General features: G+C 45.8%; 1 protein-coding gene across 3 annotated transcripts in view; it reads right to left on the bottom strand.

Moving 5' to 3' along the window:
* Positions 1-19,977, bottom strand: part of C2CD2 (C2 calcium dependent domain containing 2) — a 45,674-nt gene extending 25,697 nt beyond the window's left edge. For 2 of the 3 annotated variants that reach the window (XM_064152568.1, XM_064152570.1), the window contains exons 1-4: positions 19,552-19,977; positions 17,254-17,352; positions 4,449-4,568; positions 3,481-3,582 (exon numbers count right to left, since the gene is read on the bottom strand). In XM_064152568.1, coding sequence (XP_064008638.1) covers positions 3,481-3,582; positions 4,449-4,568; positions 17,254-17,352; positions 19,552-19,836 — 606 coding nt within the window. In that variant the 5' untranslated portion in view covers positions 19,837-19,977. Of the gene's footprint in view, positions 1-3,480; positions 3,583-4,448; positions 4,569-17,253; positions 17,353-19,310; positions 19,485-19,551 lie in introns of those variants that run through there. The other variant, XM_064152569.1, reaches the window with a different exon arrangement.
* Positions 19,978-20,282: the final 305 nt, after the last annotated feature.

The following is a 20,282-nucleotide window of genomic DNA, read 5'->3' on the forward strand; positions in this document are numbered from 1 at the left end:
GAAAAACTACAAATATACACTGAACAAGTCACACACTGTTCTGAGAGTTAGGAAGGCACAGCTATCAGCCACAGAATCACAAGTTTCATTAACAGTTTATACCTTTTGACAGTGCTTTAAAGGTTTTCTGTACTGCTTTGCACCCTACTGAGAGAGCAGATCTGGTCATCAGATAAGCACATCAGCACCGTTCCACTGATTTAATGGGAGTTATGCCAGCTTGTCACAGCTGAGAAGCTGCTAATCCTGTGTGCATTGAAAAAGACATGATAGCATCTCTTGAAGGTCTTCAACCTTATTGGAAAGTGCACCGTACAGACAGTCATTCTGCTCTGTGGGACTGACTCATGTTTGTCCATGGTAATCTGTGCCACTGTCTCTGAGGGATCAGAACACGCTTCCACATGTCGTTTCACGTGCTGAGTTGTAAGGTGTATAAAGACAGTGAACTGCTCCTGCCCTCCCTGCACCCCTGGAGAAGCGTGCCTCCTGTGCCATGCTGCTCAGTCTCTTCTGCACAGCTGCCTACAGAGGGTGGATTTTAAAATTAAGTTATCACAGAAAGGGCAGTCTCACACCCAGCTGCTCTGAAACTAGCAGAAATCTCCGTGGTTTCTTCTCTGAAGACAAGCATGAACTATCTGACAAAGATCTGACTGAAACGACAAAGGATTCATCTGTCTTTTCTCACCTGAGAGGCTTTACTATTACAGAACCAGGCTTTAAAAGTGATTTACACCTATTTACAGATGCAGATACAGAAAAGATGGAGAACGAAAGCATCACATAAAGCAGTAAAAGGCACCCTTTTCTGCATTCTGCTGTCTGAAGGAAGTATGACTACAAACAGTGTGCCATGGCCAACAAATATAGTCCTGCTGCAAAGACATGGCACACTGACAACAAGGACCAATTCACACCAGCAGGGAGATCAAGTAGGGGATCAAGTAGATCAAGGCAACTGCTAAGTTGCCTTGACAACATGGTGGCTGTGCACCACCAACTTGCAATGCTACTTGACCCACACTGCTGCAGCAGCACAGCCCCATGAATCCAGGAGGCAGTAACAGCTCAAGTCTCACGCAGCCACACCTCTGCAAATGCAGCAGAGTACAGGTTTGCTCTGCCATCCTGAACACCCCACACCGTGCTCCTCCATCGCAGCCAGCTCTCAGCACAAGAGGCAATCTACTGTTTCAAAATCCTCAGTCCTATCTTGGGTGTAGGTGAATGATCATGCAACGACTTCTGCACTCCTAAAGGTATGCTTGCAGCTTGCATAACACATTGAACAGATTTGGAGTGACAGTCATTTCCCAATTACCCAAACGCTCCAGAAGCACTTAGGGTGTTCCATAAAAATGCCAGGAATGCTGCATACAGAAATCTTGTTTCACTGCCATCTTACCTAACCGTCCTTTGATGACAGGTCTCTACAGCTCTAAACATACAACAACACTGAGTGAGTCCCACAGAAACTGTGCTTTGTTCACATCCAGACAACTGCCAAGGGAAGAGGCAGCAGCACATTTCTGCAACTTGCAGATTATACTCTTTTACTAAAGAAAAAAATTACAGTAAATTAGGCTGTCTAAAGCCTCAGTTTCAGTAATTTCATTACTTATGCTATTTAAATAAGCAGATAAACCATCTCCATTTTCATTATTTGGGAGGTAATTGCCCTCTCTTGCCCTTTCCTAAGCACTGTTTGATGAAGAATGCTGTACAATTCTAAAAATCTCATTCATTTCTCACTTTGCCATCAACCTAATCTGGATATTTCTCATTTAACAGCAACAAGTCCTTGGACTTTTACTCACAGGTATTTTCTGCTGTTTCCATAGCAGTCTAGTTAAAGAGCCAAAGAGCCTCCTGTCAGCCCAATCTCACTATTATTTGGAAAGTAATGCTCCATCATGACAAGGTAAGCCACAACGTCAACCAAAAAGGTTTAAGACAGTATGTTTTACTTTGGCTTTGACAGAAGTGTACAGCCAGCACTGTGACACACCAGCAAATAAAGTCACAGCAGCACAACTGCAGGCAAACCCAAGCCATGCCAGTCAACAAGGCTGCCAAATGCAACTCAGGTTTACCCACCTATTACCAATGAAAAATAGGTTATTATATCCTCCTTGTCTGACTAATGATAAAAACACTGCGTAGATAATCACAAGCAATTAAAGGTATTTATTTGCACAAGCAAAACTGCTTCCAAAACAGGAAAAAGGACACAAAAGCTGACATTTAAGTTTAGAAGCTGAGGCAATTTCCGATGTATAGGTAGCTAACAGGTTTTGGCTCTTTGTTTATTGCCTCTTCTCTTCCCTAAGTACAAACTGACACTTCAAAGTGAAAATAAAGTACTTAGCTATTAAGAACTTAAAAGGCTCATATTAAAAATGCAGGCAAAGTACAAGAAGTTACAACTCCGTTGCTACTCTGGACTCAGGCATCTCTCAAAAAGCAGGTTGTGAAGTCCACCTGCATTTGCCAGTAAGTACTTAATGACTGTTCCATATGGGGATAATCAGGATGCACCCTAACACGTGAAGGTTATTCACACTGCTATGCATTCACAGTAACCTCTGCATTAAAACACACTTCAAAAGACTTGTCTCTCTTTAGTGATGAGTGTCACATTTTTGTGCATTAGAATTGTGGCCATAAATTATTATGATTCTAGGTCACTCTGTACAGGTCTTTAAAAGTAGCTCTACTATACAACAAACCCATCTTTTAACGAGACCTTTGGTCAGAAAACCAACTCCACAAAACACCACCAAATGTTCACTGTTGTTAAGAAAAGCTTAAGCTGCCATTTTTTCACCAAAAAAACCCCAACCCTAAAACATCTGTGAAGCGTCAAAGGCAGAAGACAGTTCTAGTCATGAAGAAACTCTTCCAGGGGATGTCCCCATGAAAAACATTTTCAATGAACTAATGCCTACAGAGTAAGACAAGAATCCACTCCAAAAGCATTGAGGTATTTTTGTATCATCACCAGTTCCCTAAATAATTATATTTTTTCTGAGCTGTTTCTAAAGTACAGTTGCTAGATGTCAAAACTGATTTGTTAAAGAAAGGGCAACTTTGCTGGGAATATCAGTTGGGTTTGGGTGGTTTTTTTTGGCAATTTTGTAAGTGCTCTGAAAGAGGGTATTAAGGAACAGACATTTTTCACACCTTTGAATATTTGTCAAGTCATTTGTCTGCCAAAAAGTCCTGATTTGATGGATGAGCCATTGCAGGTCTCAGTGAAACTGCTCGAGATGGCACTGCTGACAGGCAATTGCTCCACGCCTCTACTGAAGGCAGCCAGAAGAAAGAAATGGGTATTTTCCCTTCATTTCTTCCAAACTCTGTACCTTAGCCCTAGACACTTCTACTGCTCACCTAAAGCATTACACAAAATCCTGCACCAAAGGGCTGGAGACTCATCCTCCCTGCCATTACAATTAATAAAACTTACTGACTGACCTCCTGCACTGCTGGCTGGATTTCAAAGTTGGTTTCATTTGCATTGATGAGGAACCACTCAACTTTGACATCTTCTCCTTTGTCTTTCATGCAGAGCTGAAGCTGTGGATAGGAAAGCAGTTATTGGATGATGTTCTGATACACTGTGAAGAAATTGTTAAGTCAAGCTCCACACTAAGGCTCACCAAAGGAAGAATGATACCAGTTTCTGAGTAAGTAAATTCAAAGTGACAGTCTAAGAAGGCAGAAGCTTTGAAAATGCATGCCAGTCAAACAATTGTCAGAGTTGGAAAGGACCCCAGGGATCACCTATTTCCAACTCCTGCTGCCAGGGACAGAGACACCTCACACTAGATAAGGTTTCTCAGAGCCACACCCAGCCTGGCCTCAAAACTTTGAGTGATTGGGCTTACACCACCAAAATGGGCAACCTGTTCCAGTGTCTCACCACCCTCATGCTGAAGAACGTCTTTCTAACATCTAATCTGAATCTACCCTCCTCCAGCTTGGATCCATTCCCCCTAATCCTATCACTACCATACACCCTACAAAGTCCCTCGCCAGCTTTCTCATAGGCCCCTTCAGATACTGGAGGGCCACAGTAAGGTCTCTTTGAAGCCTTCTCTTCTCCAAATTGAACAATCCCAACTCCCTCAGCCTGTCCTCACAGGACAGGTGCTCCAGCCCTCTGATCATCCTTGAGGCCCTTCTATGGACACATTCCAGCACAAGCATATCTTTCTTGTAACACAGGTCCTATACATTCCAGTAGCCTACCCAACACGTGGTTTATTCACAGTCTTCAAAAAACGTGCCTTAAGTTATTAATTTCTCACTTGCCCCAGAGGAAAACTGTAATACCATCAAATGTTTCAGGGAGTTAACAAGAGTTTGTATGCATTCTGTAAATAGGAGGTTCAGCTCAGCTGTGGGATGAAGGAGAAAGAACACAACAGGCAGCACTTTACCTGCAAATGAAGTGGAGACAGTTTCACGCTGTATGACTGACCTTCTGAAGCTGGGGGTGAAGTACGAGAGACAGTGAAAACAAATTTAACAGAATCTCCCACGACATTGCAAGAAATGACCTAAGGAAATGAAAAGGGGTGGGTGGGAGACAAAGGAAGGGAACAACACATTAGTCTTCAGAAGAAAGTTTGGTACAGGCAATAAAGGACCTAGGAAAAGGAAGGATTTTAGGCTACCGGAATTATGCTGAAGGTGGGAGATTTCTAGGCAATTTCAGTAACATCCCTACCTCCTTCTGTACATCCACTTCCAAAAACCATAGTACTGGACACAGAATTTAATAGGGGGTAACTCTGGTATTCTCCAAAATTCTCATTCCATTGATACCTAACACAGGAGGAATTCCTCACCTGACAAAGACTCCTTAGTGTTTTACATATCTATACATTAAAAGCTCAAAGATCACAACTTTGCATCAGGAGAAGAATAAGCTTGTTCTTCTGTTCAGAACTAGTAGCCTACCAGAGGGCAGATGTTTTTACCAAGCAAGATCTGTTTTAGTGGCATCCTACAAATACACTTATCCTCTTCTGACACAGCAGGGTTATGCCTTTTGAGTAATTCCAGTTTCCCACGGGGTGGGGAGAGGCAGGAGCCTCTGAAAGCTTCTGCAAATCTTTGCCCGAAGCAAAAAAGGCCTTAAGATTTGGTGAGGATGTCAAACGTCTGGGAGCAGTTTGTATGCTACTTGACTGCCGCAGATACACTCCCTCGCTTTCAGGAGCCGTAATTTAACCTGTTATCGCTCTGTTTGCAAACACCGAATGGATTTTCCTCTTTCTCCTCTGCAAAGGGAATGAGGAGCCAGGGCTGCCACGCACAATTCCCCAGAGTGTGCACAAAGAGCCTGGCAGCACACAAAAGACCCAGCTACAGAAGTCAGAAATGGCTCATTACACCAAAGAGAAAAAGATCACTTTGCAAACAGCTCTGCTGGTTGAAGACGACTGCTTGTCACTGTCCCGCTGTGGTTACTGTCCCCACAGCTGTACGCCTGGAAAGGAGAGCTGAGCCCTGCTTAGACTGACTCAGGCAAAGTTAAACAAGCCAACTCAATGCACAGACAAATGAACTGCCACAAGGTTTGTTTGACGGAAACTCTGCGTGTAAGCTACTAAATGATGTTTGCTCACTTACTGCTTCATTTACGGGCACTGGAATCGAAGCTAAAGGCTTTAAATGAACCATGTATCTTCCGGAAGATCCTTATCAGATTCCTCTTAGACATATTTCATCTCCCTAGGCACTATAAGCATACATTTTAAGAAGGACCAGAGCATTATCAAGGGTTTCTGAGCACATCCATTAAGGCAGAAACTTAATTACAGCAGGAGGGGGTGGACCTGACAAATAAAAATCCCAACCACACCCACAAGGGAAAATATTTGCCTTTTGAGGCTTGTCTTTTGCAAATTCTAGAAGTGGACACAGCAGTTTCCCTCACCTCTCCCCTTCTCCGAAGTCTGAATTCCTTCAGAAGCAACTTCTGACTCTTAATCCCACTTAACCAACACAAACACTCACTATTATGGTGTAACATAAAGGATTTGAAAACATTTTTAACAACTAACAAGACTGAAGAGCCCAACTGCTTAATTTACACATATCTGAGTCGAAACACAGAAACACAGAATGACTCCTTTCATGCACAAGGATGGCTTGGCATGGCAGCTCTTCAAAGGCTTAAAAAGTGCTCAGGTTCTTCCCTCTTTTTTGAGGGCAGAGGAAGGAAAAGGATAGGTCTGATGCAAAAGCAGCTGACACTTCCATGTCCTAAATACACTTTTCATCCACACATTCACATTCAGTGCATGCAGAACAAGTTGGACTTGCTGCACATGTGATGCAGAGCCATTTGTCTGGAATTTCTGGATGCCTAATAGCCAAAGTTGCAAGCTACATTGTTGATCATCGCTTGGGAGAAAAGAAATAGAGCGTGGCAGAAGAACTGGTAGATGACTTCATGTGCCACTTTCTTCTTTGTCCTGTTTACTTGTAGGTAAAGGACAGAAACAGACACTCCAGGTGGTAGAACCATCACTTTTCTTTCTACATCTTTTCAAGAGATGCTAAATTAGGTTTTTTGGGTTTTGGTTTTGTTTTTTGTTTTTTTTTTTAGTATTTGTACGTTTAGTTCAGAAGCCCAAATCAGTAAGTTTTGAGCTTAGACTCCTTTATTAATCTATTTCCTGGCCAAGAAGTGTACCAAGTCCTGCTCCCCTTTCCCCCTCACTTTTAATAAAATAACTGTGGTCTTCAGGCACAGAGGCCTCAGAATTTTTAATCCAATCAGAAAAATGGAGTGGTTCCACGTTCATTAATGTATGCCTTTACATCAGGTTGTGGTGGTTTTACACCACTTAGAGTTTGGGATTTATAGCCCAAAGGTGAATTACCACACTACTCAGAATTTGGAAGTAAAATGAAATTATTATTTACAAAAGTAGGCTAACTATAAAAGGTAATAAACTTACACAAATACATATATACACACACACACATATGCAACTAGCCAAAAGCCCAGGCTGCCACAGTTTTATTTCTCTCTTCTCACCAGTAACCCAAACGATCAGAGCAGAACAGGCAAGGCTAGAGGGAGAGACAGTGGGAAACACAAGCAAGAGAGAAAGAACACTCTGAATCTCAGATTATATAAGAAAACCATAAACCAATGAAATTAGATAAATATATATCTTATGTTCCGTTCAGCCCTTTTTGGGGCTAGTTAAGACACTAGTATTAAACTGTAACACAAGTGAATCCCTTTGTTCCAGAAGCGGGATGGATTATGGAGTCAGAACACTGAGACAAGTAGAATTCTATGCTAGAACTTGAAGTAAAAGATTCTGTTTCCACCTCAGATGCTGCCACAAGTGGTGAGAAGCTGATTAAAGAGATTGCAGCTGCCACTTTCATTTTGAAGTGACATTCCTTTAGAAGCACAGCAGATGATTTTGACAGACTGAGTGAAATTATATAGGCCATATTGCCCAGAACATCACATGAAGAAAAACAGTGAAAACTTCTGTGCTACACTTCAATTCCCCCATGCCCTCATCCAACCTCCTTCCTCAAACTCATTTTCTCTGCACAGTTGAAGAGCAGGAGAAGCAAGGCTCAAGCAAAGTAACAGAGCAGAGAAAGAGCAAGGATAGATGTTCATGAGAAAACAGGAGTACCTGCACCAACGGGAAAGCAGTTGCTCTCCAACTTCTTTTATTGTCTTCATCTTTTTCTCCCACCATGCTTTACCAGGGGTATCCCCCAGTCATCAACACTTCTGTGCTTTAGAACCTAGAAAACCTCTTATTTTTACTACAAACTCCTCTTTAAAAATTAAGCCCTTGCACCACTGCACAGCAGCTGTGGTAGCTAATTCAGCACTCCCAGAAGGGTCATGCTCCAATCTCTTTTGTTATCTTGCATACGAACAAGCAGGACCTCCTAAATTAGTAGAAACAGGTTGAGGTGAAGTAACAGCACAAAGAAACTTGGACTCTGTACTACCAAGACCAATCTATTTTCTCCCTGCAGCTCCTCTGTATCTCTAGCGTCCCCTAGCATGAACAACCCCTCACCTGCCAAAGTCTCTCCATGCACTCTGGGGATCTTTCACAGAAGGGATTCCTGGTCTTTCCTGAGGTGCCTAGGCACCTTCAGTGCTGCTGCTCCTCCACAGCCCTCTGCCATCCATCTGCACACTCAGCGGACTCCTGGCACTCGATTACTCCCGTGCTGTGTCCTCAACACTCCCCAGCCTTCTTCCATCACCTGTCTCTATTCCTGACTGCAGAAGCTCATGATGTGGATAAGCAAAACTCCCAACCTGGCTAGGCACTGTTCCTCATCTGGCCAACACTGGCACACAGCTCCAACGAGCCGCAGAAGCTGTAACACACCTTGCTTAGATGTAGCCAAAACTGTTAGTACAATTACCTTAAAAAATACTCTTTCAGATAAACAACTGCAGGAATGAAGGAAGCTGAAAAGGCACTACAGCTGGAGTAAGGCAAACCTTTTTGAAACTCAAGTGTCCAAACTTGGGTCCCCACAGCTCTATTGCTGCTTGCCCTGCTTTGCCCTCCCGCTCCAACTTTTCCCTTGGTGGCTCCTCTGGAGCTGCACAATTTCAGTTTCTTTCCTTCCCAAAGTAGGAGCAGAAGCAGCTTCATCTCAAGGAGTACCAGAGTGCCTCTAACTCCTCACACGTGTTGTCCTCTCACCTTGAGGTTTCGGTTTAGGCACAGGCACCCCATTGAGTCATGCATTACTTAGGGCCTTTTTGTTATTCCTCCTTCCCCTCTCCACATAGCAACAGGTTCTCTCTTGTGGCCAAAGGAGGCGATGACTCCGGGGGAAGTTCTGCCGTCCTGCAGGCTCCACCTGCATCGCACCTGTGTTTTTCTGAACCCCTCAGCATTACAGACCTTCGCTGTAGGGTTTCTTTGGGAAGGAAACGATTTTCACTGCACTTGGTACTTATTTCCAGAAAGAGCAGGTTACTTGAGATAACAGGAATTTTTAACATCCTCACCAGAAAATCTGTAGATACCATGAGGCAGCCACATGGCAAAAGCTGCTTTAATCAGAACCATAGGAATTGGTACACTATTAGACTTAGGACCCCTCACAATCTCCCATATGTGTTTTGGAGTACTACTCTAAGAAGAAGGCTTTTTGTCAGCGTGGAAGCCTTATCTTGTCAATATCCAGACGGACAGCTTGTGTAATCAGCTTAAAACCTCACCATAAGAAAATTCTCCAGTCAGAAACTTCTGCCTTTTGATAGTCACAACACTCTGCTGTTCAGAGGAATTACATGATCCTCCTTGGTTACCAGAGCCTACACATCAACTTCTTGAGGGGGTTTCTCTGTCTTCTGCACCATTTCCTCTTTACCCAAACAGCTTACCAAATGAGAGACAAACTGAAGGAGAGAAGCCAAATGCAACATCTGAAGCACAGACAGGGGCGGATTTTTGGAAGCTAGTATCAAAGCAAATTTGCCTGCAAATATTATGAGACATTCCCAGACCAGTTTTCTAAGCTGATGGTAAACACCAAGGAAAGGTGAGTGATGGAATGAGTGCAGGAGAGAGACACTTCTCAGCAACAGAAACAAAGCATAAACTGATAAAACATGGGGATTTACCCACAACTTTGAGTCTGGCAGATGTACAAACTCAACAGAGTGGGAAAAAAGGGAAGAGATAAAACCAGTGAGGACAAGGAAATAGGACAGGAAGACTTTTCAATGTGCCTATCAAGTGAAGTGATTATCAAGCAGCACGAGGGCAGGAAGCAGTACCTTTATTTAAGAAGGGGGAAAATAAATAAATACCAGAAATAGACTTGCTAGTTTGGTATCATCAGCATGCAAGTTTTATAAACTATTTGAGAGACAAGGAGACAAGACAAATAAAACATAAGTGAGGTTTGACAGTTTGTGCTAAAGTTGCTTGGAAAGAGATTCAGTTGTATCCCTGACCCCTGCACCAAGCTGGCAGATGTGGCACAACCCTAAATGAAGCTCACACACACCTGCAGTATGAGCAGGAAGACAAGCAGACTACTTGACAGTGACAAAACCAGTATTTTCTTGACTGAGGCAAAACAGTCCCCACTCATCTTCCTTCAATAGGACACTCAGTTCTTCAGTAGGTTAGATCCATTATGCTGTCTTGTCTATTTTAGTAGGGTCAAACCACAGATAATTAAGCTTGTATTCCATCATTCCCATGTTAAGGTGAAATGTGGATGTGTTGGAAAGGGAGAAGACAATATGATAAGCAGAAGGGTAAAAGCTGGAAGCATGTCAGACACTGATCCTATTGCATAGTCAGTGTGACACTGAGAACAGCAAGCTAGGAAGCTGGAAAAGAAAGGAAGATTAGGACATCACAAAGAAAAGGTAAAAGTCTTGAAGACTAGAAGATAAAAGCAATTCCAAATACAGAGTGTGTATGAGAATTAAGAAGTATTACTACAAAAGGCAGCTTATCACTGGGAGACCACTGGAGACCTGGATTTGTCAAGTCAGTCAGAGTGTCAAGCAGCCACAGTAGAGGCAGATGGGAAGCCTAAAATGCACTAAGGAAGTATTTCCAGAGCCAGAAAGAACTAGTAATCTCATTGTATGGTGAGATCTCACCTGTAGGGCTGTGTGTCACTTCTGCCATCAAGTTCAAGAAGATAGATCTAACTGGAGCTGTGGCACAGAACAGGTGCAAAGGCATAACTTAGAGGGCAGGACAGCATCATGAAAGGAGGCTTATGGAACTACTTATGCAGCCAAGATGAACAAAGGCTGGAAAGAAATGTAATTCCTTCACAATATATTTACTGACAGCAAGCACCATGGAAGAAAAGTAAATGTGTGGAGGGTAAACAACTGCACCGGTACAGAAACCAAAAAAGAAAACAGGGGAAAAGTGGAAAAAAAAGCTTCACGGGGCCATGATTCCACCTAGGCTTTTTAAAAAACCAAAGTTGTGGGACAGATTTTCAAGCAAAACAGGGAGTTAAAAGACAACAAACACTGACATGATGGTCAGGGCAGTTCACCAAAAATAATCACAAATAAACACATATATATACTTATAGCCAGGAGTAATCCCAGTTAGTACTGCGGTGGTGACAGCAAGAAACAAGTCCTTCCTGTAACAGAATGCAGTGTCTGCTGCACAACATTTCTACCTGCTCAGAGCAAGTGGAACTGGAAGCCCTGATTACCCAACGTGGCACAAACACAGGCTGCCAGCTCCTGGCAGGGTGGCTGCAAACAAACTGCAACAGCTGTGTGGGCGAATGAGGCCGCTTCGAGCATGCTGCAGTTCATCACAAAACAGGACCTCTCACAAGCCTGCAAAACAGCCCTTCTTTCTCTTCACTCCTTCCCTGAGCAAGACCCATCATGCAAAAACTGACACGAAACATTCCTATTTGCTGTTGCCTGTTGTGCTCCAAGACAGGAATTCCTTGTGTAGCAACTTGTTATCACTCATTAAAAGAGCTCTGCAGGCATTTTACTCCCTTCTATTTAAGCATGAAGCAGGAAAAGAGTGACTTCTGTTGTAGCCTGCTGCATCCAAATCCTCTATGCCAAGTCCACATACAAACACACACCACAAAAAATCATTCTTTCTGTTGCCTTTCTTGTTGCTGCTGTGAAGTTCAGAGCCTCTGCAGTAATGGAAAGGTTGGCAGAATTTGGTAACAGTATTCCTAATGCTTATTAAAGCAAAACAACCAACATAACACAATGAAAACAGGCCACTTCATTCTATATATTTAGGCTCTGGTCCAGAACCAGAGTGAAGGCTACACATAAATAGAGGCTTTGTCAAGAAGCAGCGTGGTGTAACCTTTAGCCACAGAAAAGCTCTGTCCCTGACACAACGGCTCTGGCCAAGCTGACAATCAGCAGCTTCCTAAGCCATGTCTGCAGCACTGCAGCTGTGAAGCATATACCAGTTTGTAACTTTCAGCTCCTTCACGGCAAGGACAGCATGTATATTGCTAAGGACTGCAATTGTCAGTGTGCCTTCTGATCATCAACAGGGCTGCCAGCTGTAACATAGCAATTACAGTTTGCCAGTCCAGTGTTTTTTCAGAGCAATACTTACAGGCAGAAAGCTCATTCCCACCATCAGGCAGGCTCATCGCCTGGCTGTGCTCCATGGCCCAACACTGAACAAGACAGAGGACTACCCACCACAAAATACTGCACAGAGCTCTATCAGCATACAGCTGCCTTAAAATATTACACATCCCATATTTACTTCTATTTTGATCTCTCACTCTCAACTGTCCAGTTCCTTTGATGACCACAACCTCTCCGATGCAAGGTCAAACACATATTTGAAACACCAGGCTGCAAATCAAGCCCAGACTGCAGAACCAAGGCACCTCCTATAGTCTTGCCACAGAGATCACAAGTAAAGCAGCATGCTGGACCAGTTGCAGGAAAACAGTCTTGTGCCAGCTGACACCTCAGGCAAGTGCGGAGCTCTGTGGGATGCTACAACAGTTATAAACATGTAGCATATGGGCAACAACTACATTCAGAGCCAGTCCCACCAGTATCGAGCTACAAACATGAATCAGAAGTTTGAGTTCAGACAAGCTACAGTGAGAGATTTCCATTTCAAACGCAAAGATTTGAAGAGCAATGAGGGAAAGAAAACATCACAAAACCACAAAACTTTGGACCTATAGCAGTACCTGAAGAGTATGTAAGAGAGACAAATACCACATAAGAGAATCACAAAGTTGTCAGGGTTGGAAGGGGCCTCAAAGGTCATCTAGTTCCAACCCCCACTTGCCATGAGTAGGGACAACTTACACTAGATTGGGATGCTCAGAGTCACATCCAGCCTGGCCTTAAAGACCTCCAGAAATGCGGCTTCCACCGCCTCCCTGGGCAACCTGATCCAGTGTCTCTCCACCCTCATGGTGAAGAATTTTTTTCTAACACCCAGTCTGAATCTACCCTCCTCTAGCCTGGATCTATTTCCCCTAGTTCCATCACTACCCAATACCCTAAAAAGTCCCTTACCAGCTTTCTAGTAGGCCTCCTTCAGATACCGGAAGGCCACAATAAGGTCTCCTCAGAGCTTCCTCTCCAGAGTGAACAGCCCCAACTCTCTCAGCCTGTCTTGATAGGAGATGTGCTTCAGCCCTCTGATCATCCTCATGGCCCAGCACATCCACATCCTTCTTGAATAGGGATGCAGTAGTCAAGGTGGAGTCTCACCAGAGTGAGGTAGAGGGGGAGAATCACCTCCCTTGACCAGCTGGCCACATTTCTCTTGATGCAGCTCAGCCTTTAGTCAGCTTTCTGGGCTGCAAGTGCATACTGAAGAACTTCTGATGTTTTTTAGAGAAAGGTATACATTTAAGGAAGGAGGGAAAGCAGCTACCAGAATGCAGTTCTATGGTTATTATACACTGAAGTCCAAATAAATATTCAGGTTGCACCTTAACTGGAGCAAGAATAACTGAGTGAAATTTGTCTAGCAGCTGTGCACAAGATTCTGGAAATGGGTTTGAGGACAGCTCAGAACAACTCAGTTTTAATCCAATACATTTTAAAGTGTGTTTATATTGGTTTAAGCTGCTGTGAAACCACATTAGATTGCTGGCTGTGGTGTAAAAAGCTCAATTAACATACTGATAATGCCTCAACTCAAGGTCAGACAAGGACCACAAAACCACAGAATGATAGGGGTTGGAAGGAACCTCTGGAGATCATTTAGTCCAACCCCTCCTGACATAACAGGTTCACCTACAGCAGGTTACTCAGGGCAGCATCAACGTGGGCTCTGAATGACTCCAGAGATGAAAACTCCACCACCTCATTGTGCAGCCTGTTCCAGTGCTCTACCACCCTCAGAGTAAACTCCTCCTCATGATTTGATGGAACTTTCTATGTTCAAATTTGTGCCTGTTATGTCTTGTCCTGTCACTGGGCATCACTGAAAAAAGACTGGCCTCATCCTCCTGAAACCCATTCTTAGTATTTATGAGCATTGATAAGACTCCCTCTTAGCACTCTCCAGGTTAAAATGTTTAAAGTCCCTCAGCCTTTCTTCACAAGAGAGATGTTCTAGTCCCCTAATCATTTTCATAGCCCTTTGCTGTACCCTCTCAAGCAGTCCCCGTCCTTCTTGAACTGGGAAGCCTACAACTGAACATAGTACTCTAGGTGCAGTGTCACCAGGACAGAGTAGATGGGAGAAGAAGCTCCCTCAAGCCACTCGCCACAGTCTTCTTGATGCACCCCTGGATGCCATCTGTCTTCTTAGCCACAAGGACAGGTTGTTGGCTCACGGTCATCCTGCTGTTCACCAGACTCCCAGGTCTTTTTTCACACAGCTGTTTTCTAGGACAGCCTCTAACCTGTACTGATACATGGGCTTATTCCTGCCCAGGTATTGCCCTTGTTGCATTTCCTAAGGTTCACCTCTGCCCAACTCTGCAGCCTGTCCAGGTCTTGATGGATGCCAAAACAGCCTTTTGGTGTGTCAGCCACCCCTCCCAGCTTTGCGTCAGCAAACTTGCTGAGGGAACATTCTATCCCTTTGTCCAGGTCATTGATGAATACACTGAACAAGACTGGACCCAGTACTGACCTCTGGAGAACAATACCTGTTAGAGACCTCTAACTAGACTCTGTGCCACTGACCGCAACCCTCTGAGCTCTGTCTTTCAGACAGTTTTGACCCACTCCACTGTCCATTCATCTAACTCGTGTTTCCTGAGCTTGCTTACAAGGATGCTGTGGGAGATGGTGTCAAAAGCCTTGCTGAAGTCAAGGCAGACAATATCCACTGCCATCCTCTCCATCTATCCATCCAGTCATGTCCTTGTAGGCGGCCATCAGATTAGTTGGACATGACTTCTCCTCGGTGAATCCATACTGACTACTTCTGATAACCTCAATTTCCTCCATGTGCTTTGAAAAGGAACCCAGAGACTGTAGAGGGGAGGGTGCCAGAATACAAGGTCACAAGGTAGAAGAGAGCAAGAGTACAGCTGTGAGAAGTTCCCTGGGCTTAGACCGTGGCAGAACCAGCACTTGCTACCTTCTGCTGCCCAAGCTTAACCATGGAGAGTTAAGGTACCCAGGAGGCACCATGGGTGTTAACTTACCTCGCTGATATGGCAGCCAAAATCTACAGTTAAATAAGGCCACACCTTGAATACTGTGTCGAGTTTCAGGCACCTCAATACAAGAGAGCTATGTGGAGGTGCTGGAGTGAGTACAGGGCAGGGCAGCAAAGCTGGTGAAGGGTCTGGGGAATAAATCTTATGAATAGTGACAGAAGGCTGTTCAGTTTGAAGAAGAGGAGGCTAAGGAAGACCTCATTATTCTCTACAACTACCTGAAGGGACGTTGTAGAGCGACTGATGCTGGTCTCTTCTCTCAGGTAATTAGTGCTAGAACAAGATAAAATGGCCTTAAATTGCAACAGGACAGGTTTAGACTTGAACGTTAGGAAAAAATTTTTCACAGCAAGAGTGGTCAGGCATGGGAATGGGCTGTCCAGGGAGGTGGTTCAGTCACCATCCCTAGATGCGTTTGAAGGTCATTTATATGTGGTGCTTGAGGATATGGTTTAGGGGTGAACTTTGTAGAGTAAGGTTAATGGTTGGACTTGATGATCCCAAGGGTTTTTCCCTATCTGAATGATTCTGTGATTCTGTTAACTAAAGACTGCAGCAGAGATCATAGAATCAACCACATTGGAAGAGACCTCCAAGATCACCCAGTCCAACCTATCACCCAGCCCTATCCGATGGTACAATGTGACTTCAGGGAAATTGTGGACTGCAGCATTGTGCCTTAGCACTAGTACACAGGCAAAATGAAAATGGGCTTTAGCCTTGAAACAGTCTTTTCATTGTGGTGCAGCCACAGGCACGGTATTCTGAGCACAGAGCTAGCCTCATGCACCCCTGATGAACTTTGGCACTGTCCGAGGGCAGACAGCAGATCTAAACCTCCAGGCCATCTCCCATGCAAAAACATTTGCAGCTGTGTCTTCCAGCAACATTTTAGACACTGAACTGAAAGATACATTTTTTTGGTGCAGTTAGTTGCTAGCTTTTATTTACAGCAGACCTCCCTTAGTTGCTGGCTTCACACATACAGCACAAGGCTTTCAGACCTAGCAGTTCCCTCTCCCTACAATCCCCTATTGTGGTGTCTTCCAGCAGCATAGAGTAACACTAGTGCCAACTCTACAGCCCTATCAACTCCAGTAAGTCTAGCCCCACTGCTGTGGCAGGGACCACCGTGGAGGTAGGGGTGAGGAATAAATAAAAAAAGGAAAACAAAAAAGGCAAGAACAAGCACACAGCCAACTTTACATGTTGGCAGTCCCCAGCTGCCTTCAATCAGGGTGCACCTGTAAGCTGTGTATCAGGCAAAGGAACGTTCGTAGTTTCCAAGGGAATCGTAGTAGAGCTGTTTAACATCTAAATCAGACAAGCAAATCACAATGACGAAGTAAAACCAGAAGAAAAGCATTAGCCTAATTTGATGCAGGTGCTTGAAGCCGAGCACCAGTTCAGATGTGACTAGTACTTACAGTCACAAGGATGAAAATCCAGAAGCTATCATTGTTAACAAGCACACATACCTTTTTTTTTTCCTTTTAATGCATTTTTACCCTAAAAGCCACATTCTGCTTTATATTACTCTTACATGCACTAAACCTCTTCCCAGTATGCAGGGTAGGAGAAGAAGAAAGAGAGCATTCACCACTCACTGAATACAGGATTCAGCAGTCAAGACTTTACCCTCAGGACTTTGCACCTACTCCACTGATCCTTACGTGGCTCCAACTGATGAAGCAAACCTGTAAACAGGTACACAAACAGCCAGAGGCAGACAAAGCTACCTTTCTGTCCCTCTCCTTCTTCATGAAGTAGTCTCATTTCAGCAATAGGTTGGAGAACCACCATACCAATTGCAGGGGAATGATAAGAGGGCTGCTGTGTGAGTTCATTGAAGGCATATCTATAAACTCAGCATAGCCCTGAAGCACATTCTGCTCAGGACTTGAAAAGAAGTCAATCAATATAGAGTTTACACATGTTCTTATTAGAAAGGTCATAAATAAGGTTTAAGGTACAGAAGTAATGACAAATAAAACTCCCATTTAATGCTAATAAGAAAAGTTAACATTTCCTGCCCCAAAGTACACCAAAACCAAACCAAGCCAAACCAAAGTTTACCTTCTCTTGAGCTGACTTTACAATGCTAACAACTTGTTTAACTGCTAGTTCAAGTGATTCCGGTGGGTCATCTTCCTCAAACGTAAGCAACTCTGAATCCTATAGGAAAAAAGAAGCATCATTAGCTGATGAACCCATTGTTTGAAAATGAGTGATAAAAACGCAGTCAGTGAAGTTCCTGGAAGAACCAGAGACAGAACTGCAAATGTACAGCAAAGCTTGTATGTATTAATTGCATGCCACCTCACTACATAATACAGGGCATAGCTCGAAAACCTATACTTAGGACATAACTACAGACCTAATCATAACTCATTCTCTATAGCAGAATATCAAGATGCACAACACAGAGCAAAGCAAAGCCCAGCAACAGAGTTCTGTCAAACTGCTCTTCTTGAGTAAGGACTAATCAGTGTAGTTTTAAAAGCAATTTTTTAATTGGGTCTAATAATACAGGCTAGCACTAGGCTATGGCGAAACTAAGAAAACCCAAGTACCATCTTGCAGAGGTGGGAAAAGCCTTCTCCTCCCTAATCTTTCCTCATGTGTGACAGCAGGCAGTGATGACAGCTACTCAATATTCACATAGACAGGAAGGAAAAGAGAGCATATATACCTGCTTTGGCAGTGAGGTCATACTTTGAGAGGCATTAGCACTCACTCTCCACCTGCTACCCACACTAAGCAGTCAGCACCACTTCCCTTGTCACTCGAGGTTGTTTTGCATGATGGAATTTCATTAACTGTGCACTGCTGACATTGTTTTGAGAGCCTGACAGCAGGAGCAATGCCACGCTGCAGTGCCAGGCAGTGAACTCACCGCAAGAGACGGCTCCAGCTGCTCACCCAGAGAGGGTGTCTGTGTGTGTGCCCATCAAAGTGGCTTTGGTCTCTGGTTAGAGGGGGAAGCTGCTGCTTGTTTCAGTTCTTTCAGTTCCTAGCACCTGTGCCCAAGCTGGCTGGACTTTTCCTCCATGAGCACAAGACAAACCTTAGTTTCTTAGCACAACCCATGCTTTTCTTAACCACACTTCGCAATACAAAAGTGCAAAGTGTTTTCTTCCTACTGCTCTAACTTGCAGCGATGCCTGTAAAGAGTTAAACTGCTTTCCTTATCTTTCACACACACTCTCTTCCTTCTCCCCCCAGCTTGCTCCCCTGACATAAGAAGAAAGCATGCTGAGGCTACCAGGAAAGGAACTTCCTAGACCTAGGGAGAGAGCTGTGCACAAATTTGGAGACCTGGGTACATGCCAATTCCTACATAGTTTAACCTGCGTATTTTACACTGACATGGCAAGGATAGGGAACCAGGCTGCCACACCCTCACCTAACCTCCTCACCTCCTAGATCTAGGCATACCATTACGAAGCAACAAGCAAGACGCCAAACTGTGCCCTTTACAAGAAGGATGGGATAGGATACCACATTTTGTACACCTTACTTGACTCAGGCTGTAAACCAGCTGACCAAAGCCTGAGAAGCCCAGTATCCCACGGCTGACTGGAAGATGCCAGCCCTGTGCCAAACTGACATACACACGGGTTCAGCATGCACTGAGATGCCATGAAGGAAGCCCAGCTCTGGGACTTATTTGCCAAAGGACCAACCACAGGCCTTGTGCCGGCACCCAGGCCAGGAAGTTTCCATTGTTTCCTTCTCCCCGACCCCGAACAATGTTATCGGCAGCACAAGCCCCTGCCAGGGACCGCAGAGGCCACGGCTTTCCTCCCCATCCTTCCCTCCTCCCACGCGTGCACGCACCCCGTGCCTCCGGCCAGCTCCTTCCTGCACATTCCTACAAAGCAGCCACCAAACGCACATACATATGGATACATACATATGGATACACATACCAACACACACGCGTAGGTATGGAATACACAGACACGCACCCGACACATACACCATCGCATACACACACGCACACAGCACACACACAGAGACGCACATATATACACACAATACAGAATACACACACACAAGATATGGGCAAGGAGGGGCAGTAACACATCGGAAGGCGCTGTTAGCACGGTGCTGACGGCGCTCTGATATACCTTTGGAGCCAAGTTCCCGTGTCCCCTACAGAGGCATCTCGGCCCGGGCGGGCAGAGCCCCCGCCGGCACAGAAGCACTCGCCGCCCTCGCCCGCTCAAGCATGGCCCAGTGGGACGCCCAAAGCCTGGGGAGCCCCGGGCCGTGCCCCGCGGGAGCATTCCGGCCGGACGCTGCGGCGGGACGCCCACTTTTTCCCCTGCCGTCCGCCCGCCGCCCCTCACCTGCGTCTCCAGCACTCACCGTCCTCGTCGCCGCTTCGGCGTTGAGCGCCGCCACCCAGGCCCGTCGCCACTGTCGTCGCCAGCTGCCCAGCGACAGCGCCCACGCCAGCACCGTATCACCCTCCTCTAGTAGGTCGTCCCGCTGCAGCGCCGGCGGCAGTGGCCGAGGCGGCGGCCGACTCCGCCGCAGGGCCAGCAGCGCATATTGCACTAGGTAGACAGCCAGGGTAGCCAGCGCCGCCACGAATAGGGCGACCAGTGCCCACCAGCGCAACTCCGCCAGCCCGCCCGCCAGCCACGCCATGGCTGACCATAATGGGAGCCGCGCTACCGGCCCCCACCGAGGCGCACAGGGCGGCTGTAGCCGGGGCCAGGCAGCCGCAGGCACAGCCCGCGCAGGGCCCGAGCCGGGAGCGGCGGCACAGCGTCCGGCCGGCTGCCCGGGGACGCGCCGCACCACCCGCCCACGGCGCAGACACCGCCAGGCCCGCCCCTGCCGGCGGGGCGGCGAGGGGAGGCTGGCCCCGGCCCGCAACCACCGCCCCAGCTCTGGTCCCAGCCCTGCGCTGCCGGCGTGGGCGGTGGCAGGGGGGATTGGCACGCTGCCGGCGGGGGGCGTTCGGTCGGCGGCACCCCCAGTCTAGCAGCGCTGCAGGTGATGGGGGCGCCGGGTGCCCCGGGAGGCGCCAGCAGAGGCGGGACGGCTGCTGCTGCCCCAGGAGGGAATAAGGTTTGTGGTGCGTGCCTGGA

The sequence above is a fragment of the Pogoniulus pusillus genome, chromosome 12 (genome assembly GCF_015220805.1).
Source record: "Pogoniulus pusillus isolate bPogPus1 chromosome 12, bPogPus1.pri, whole genome shotgun sequence".
Taxonomy (NCBI): domain Eukaryota; kingdom Metazoa; phylum Chordata; class Aves; order Piciformes; family Lybiidae; genus Pogoniulus; species Pogoniulus pusillus.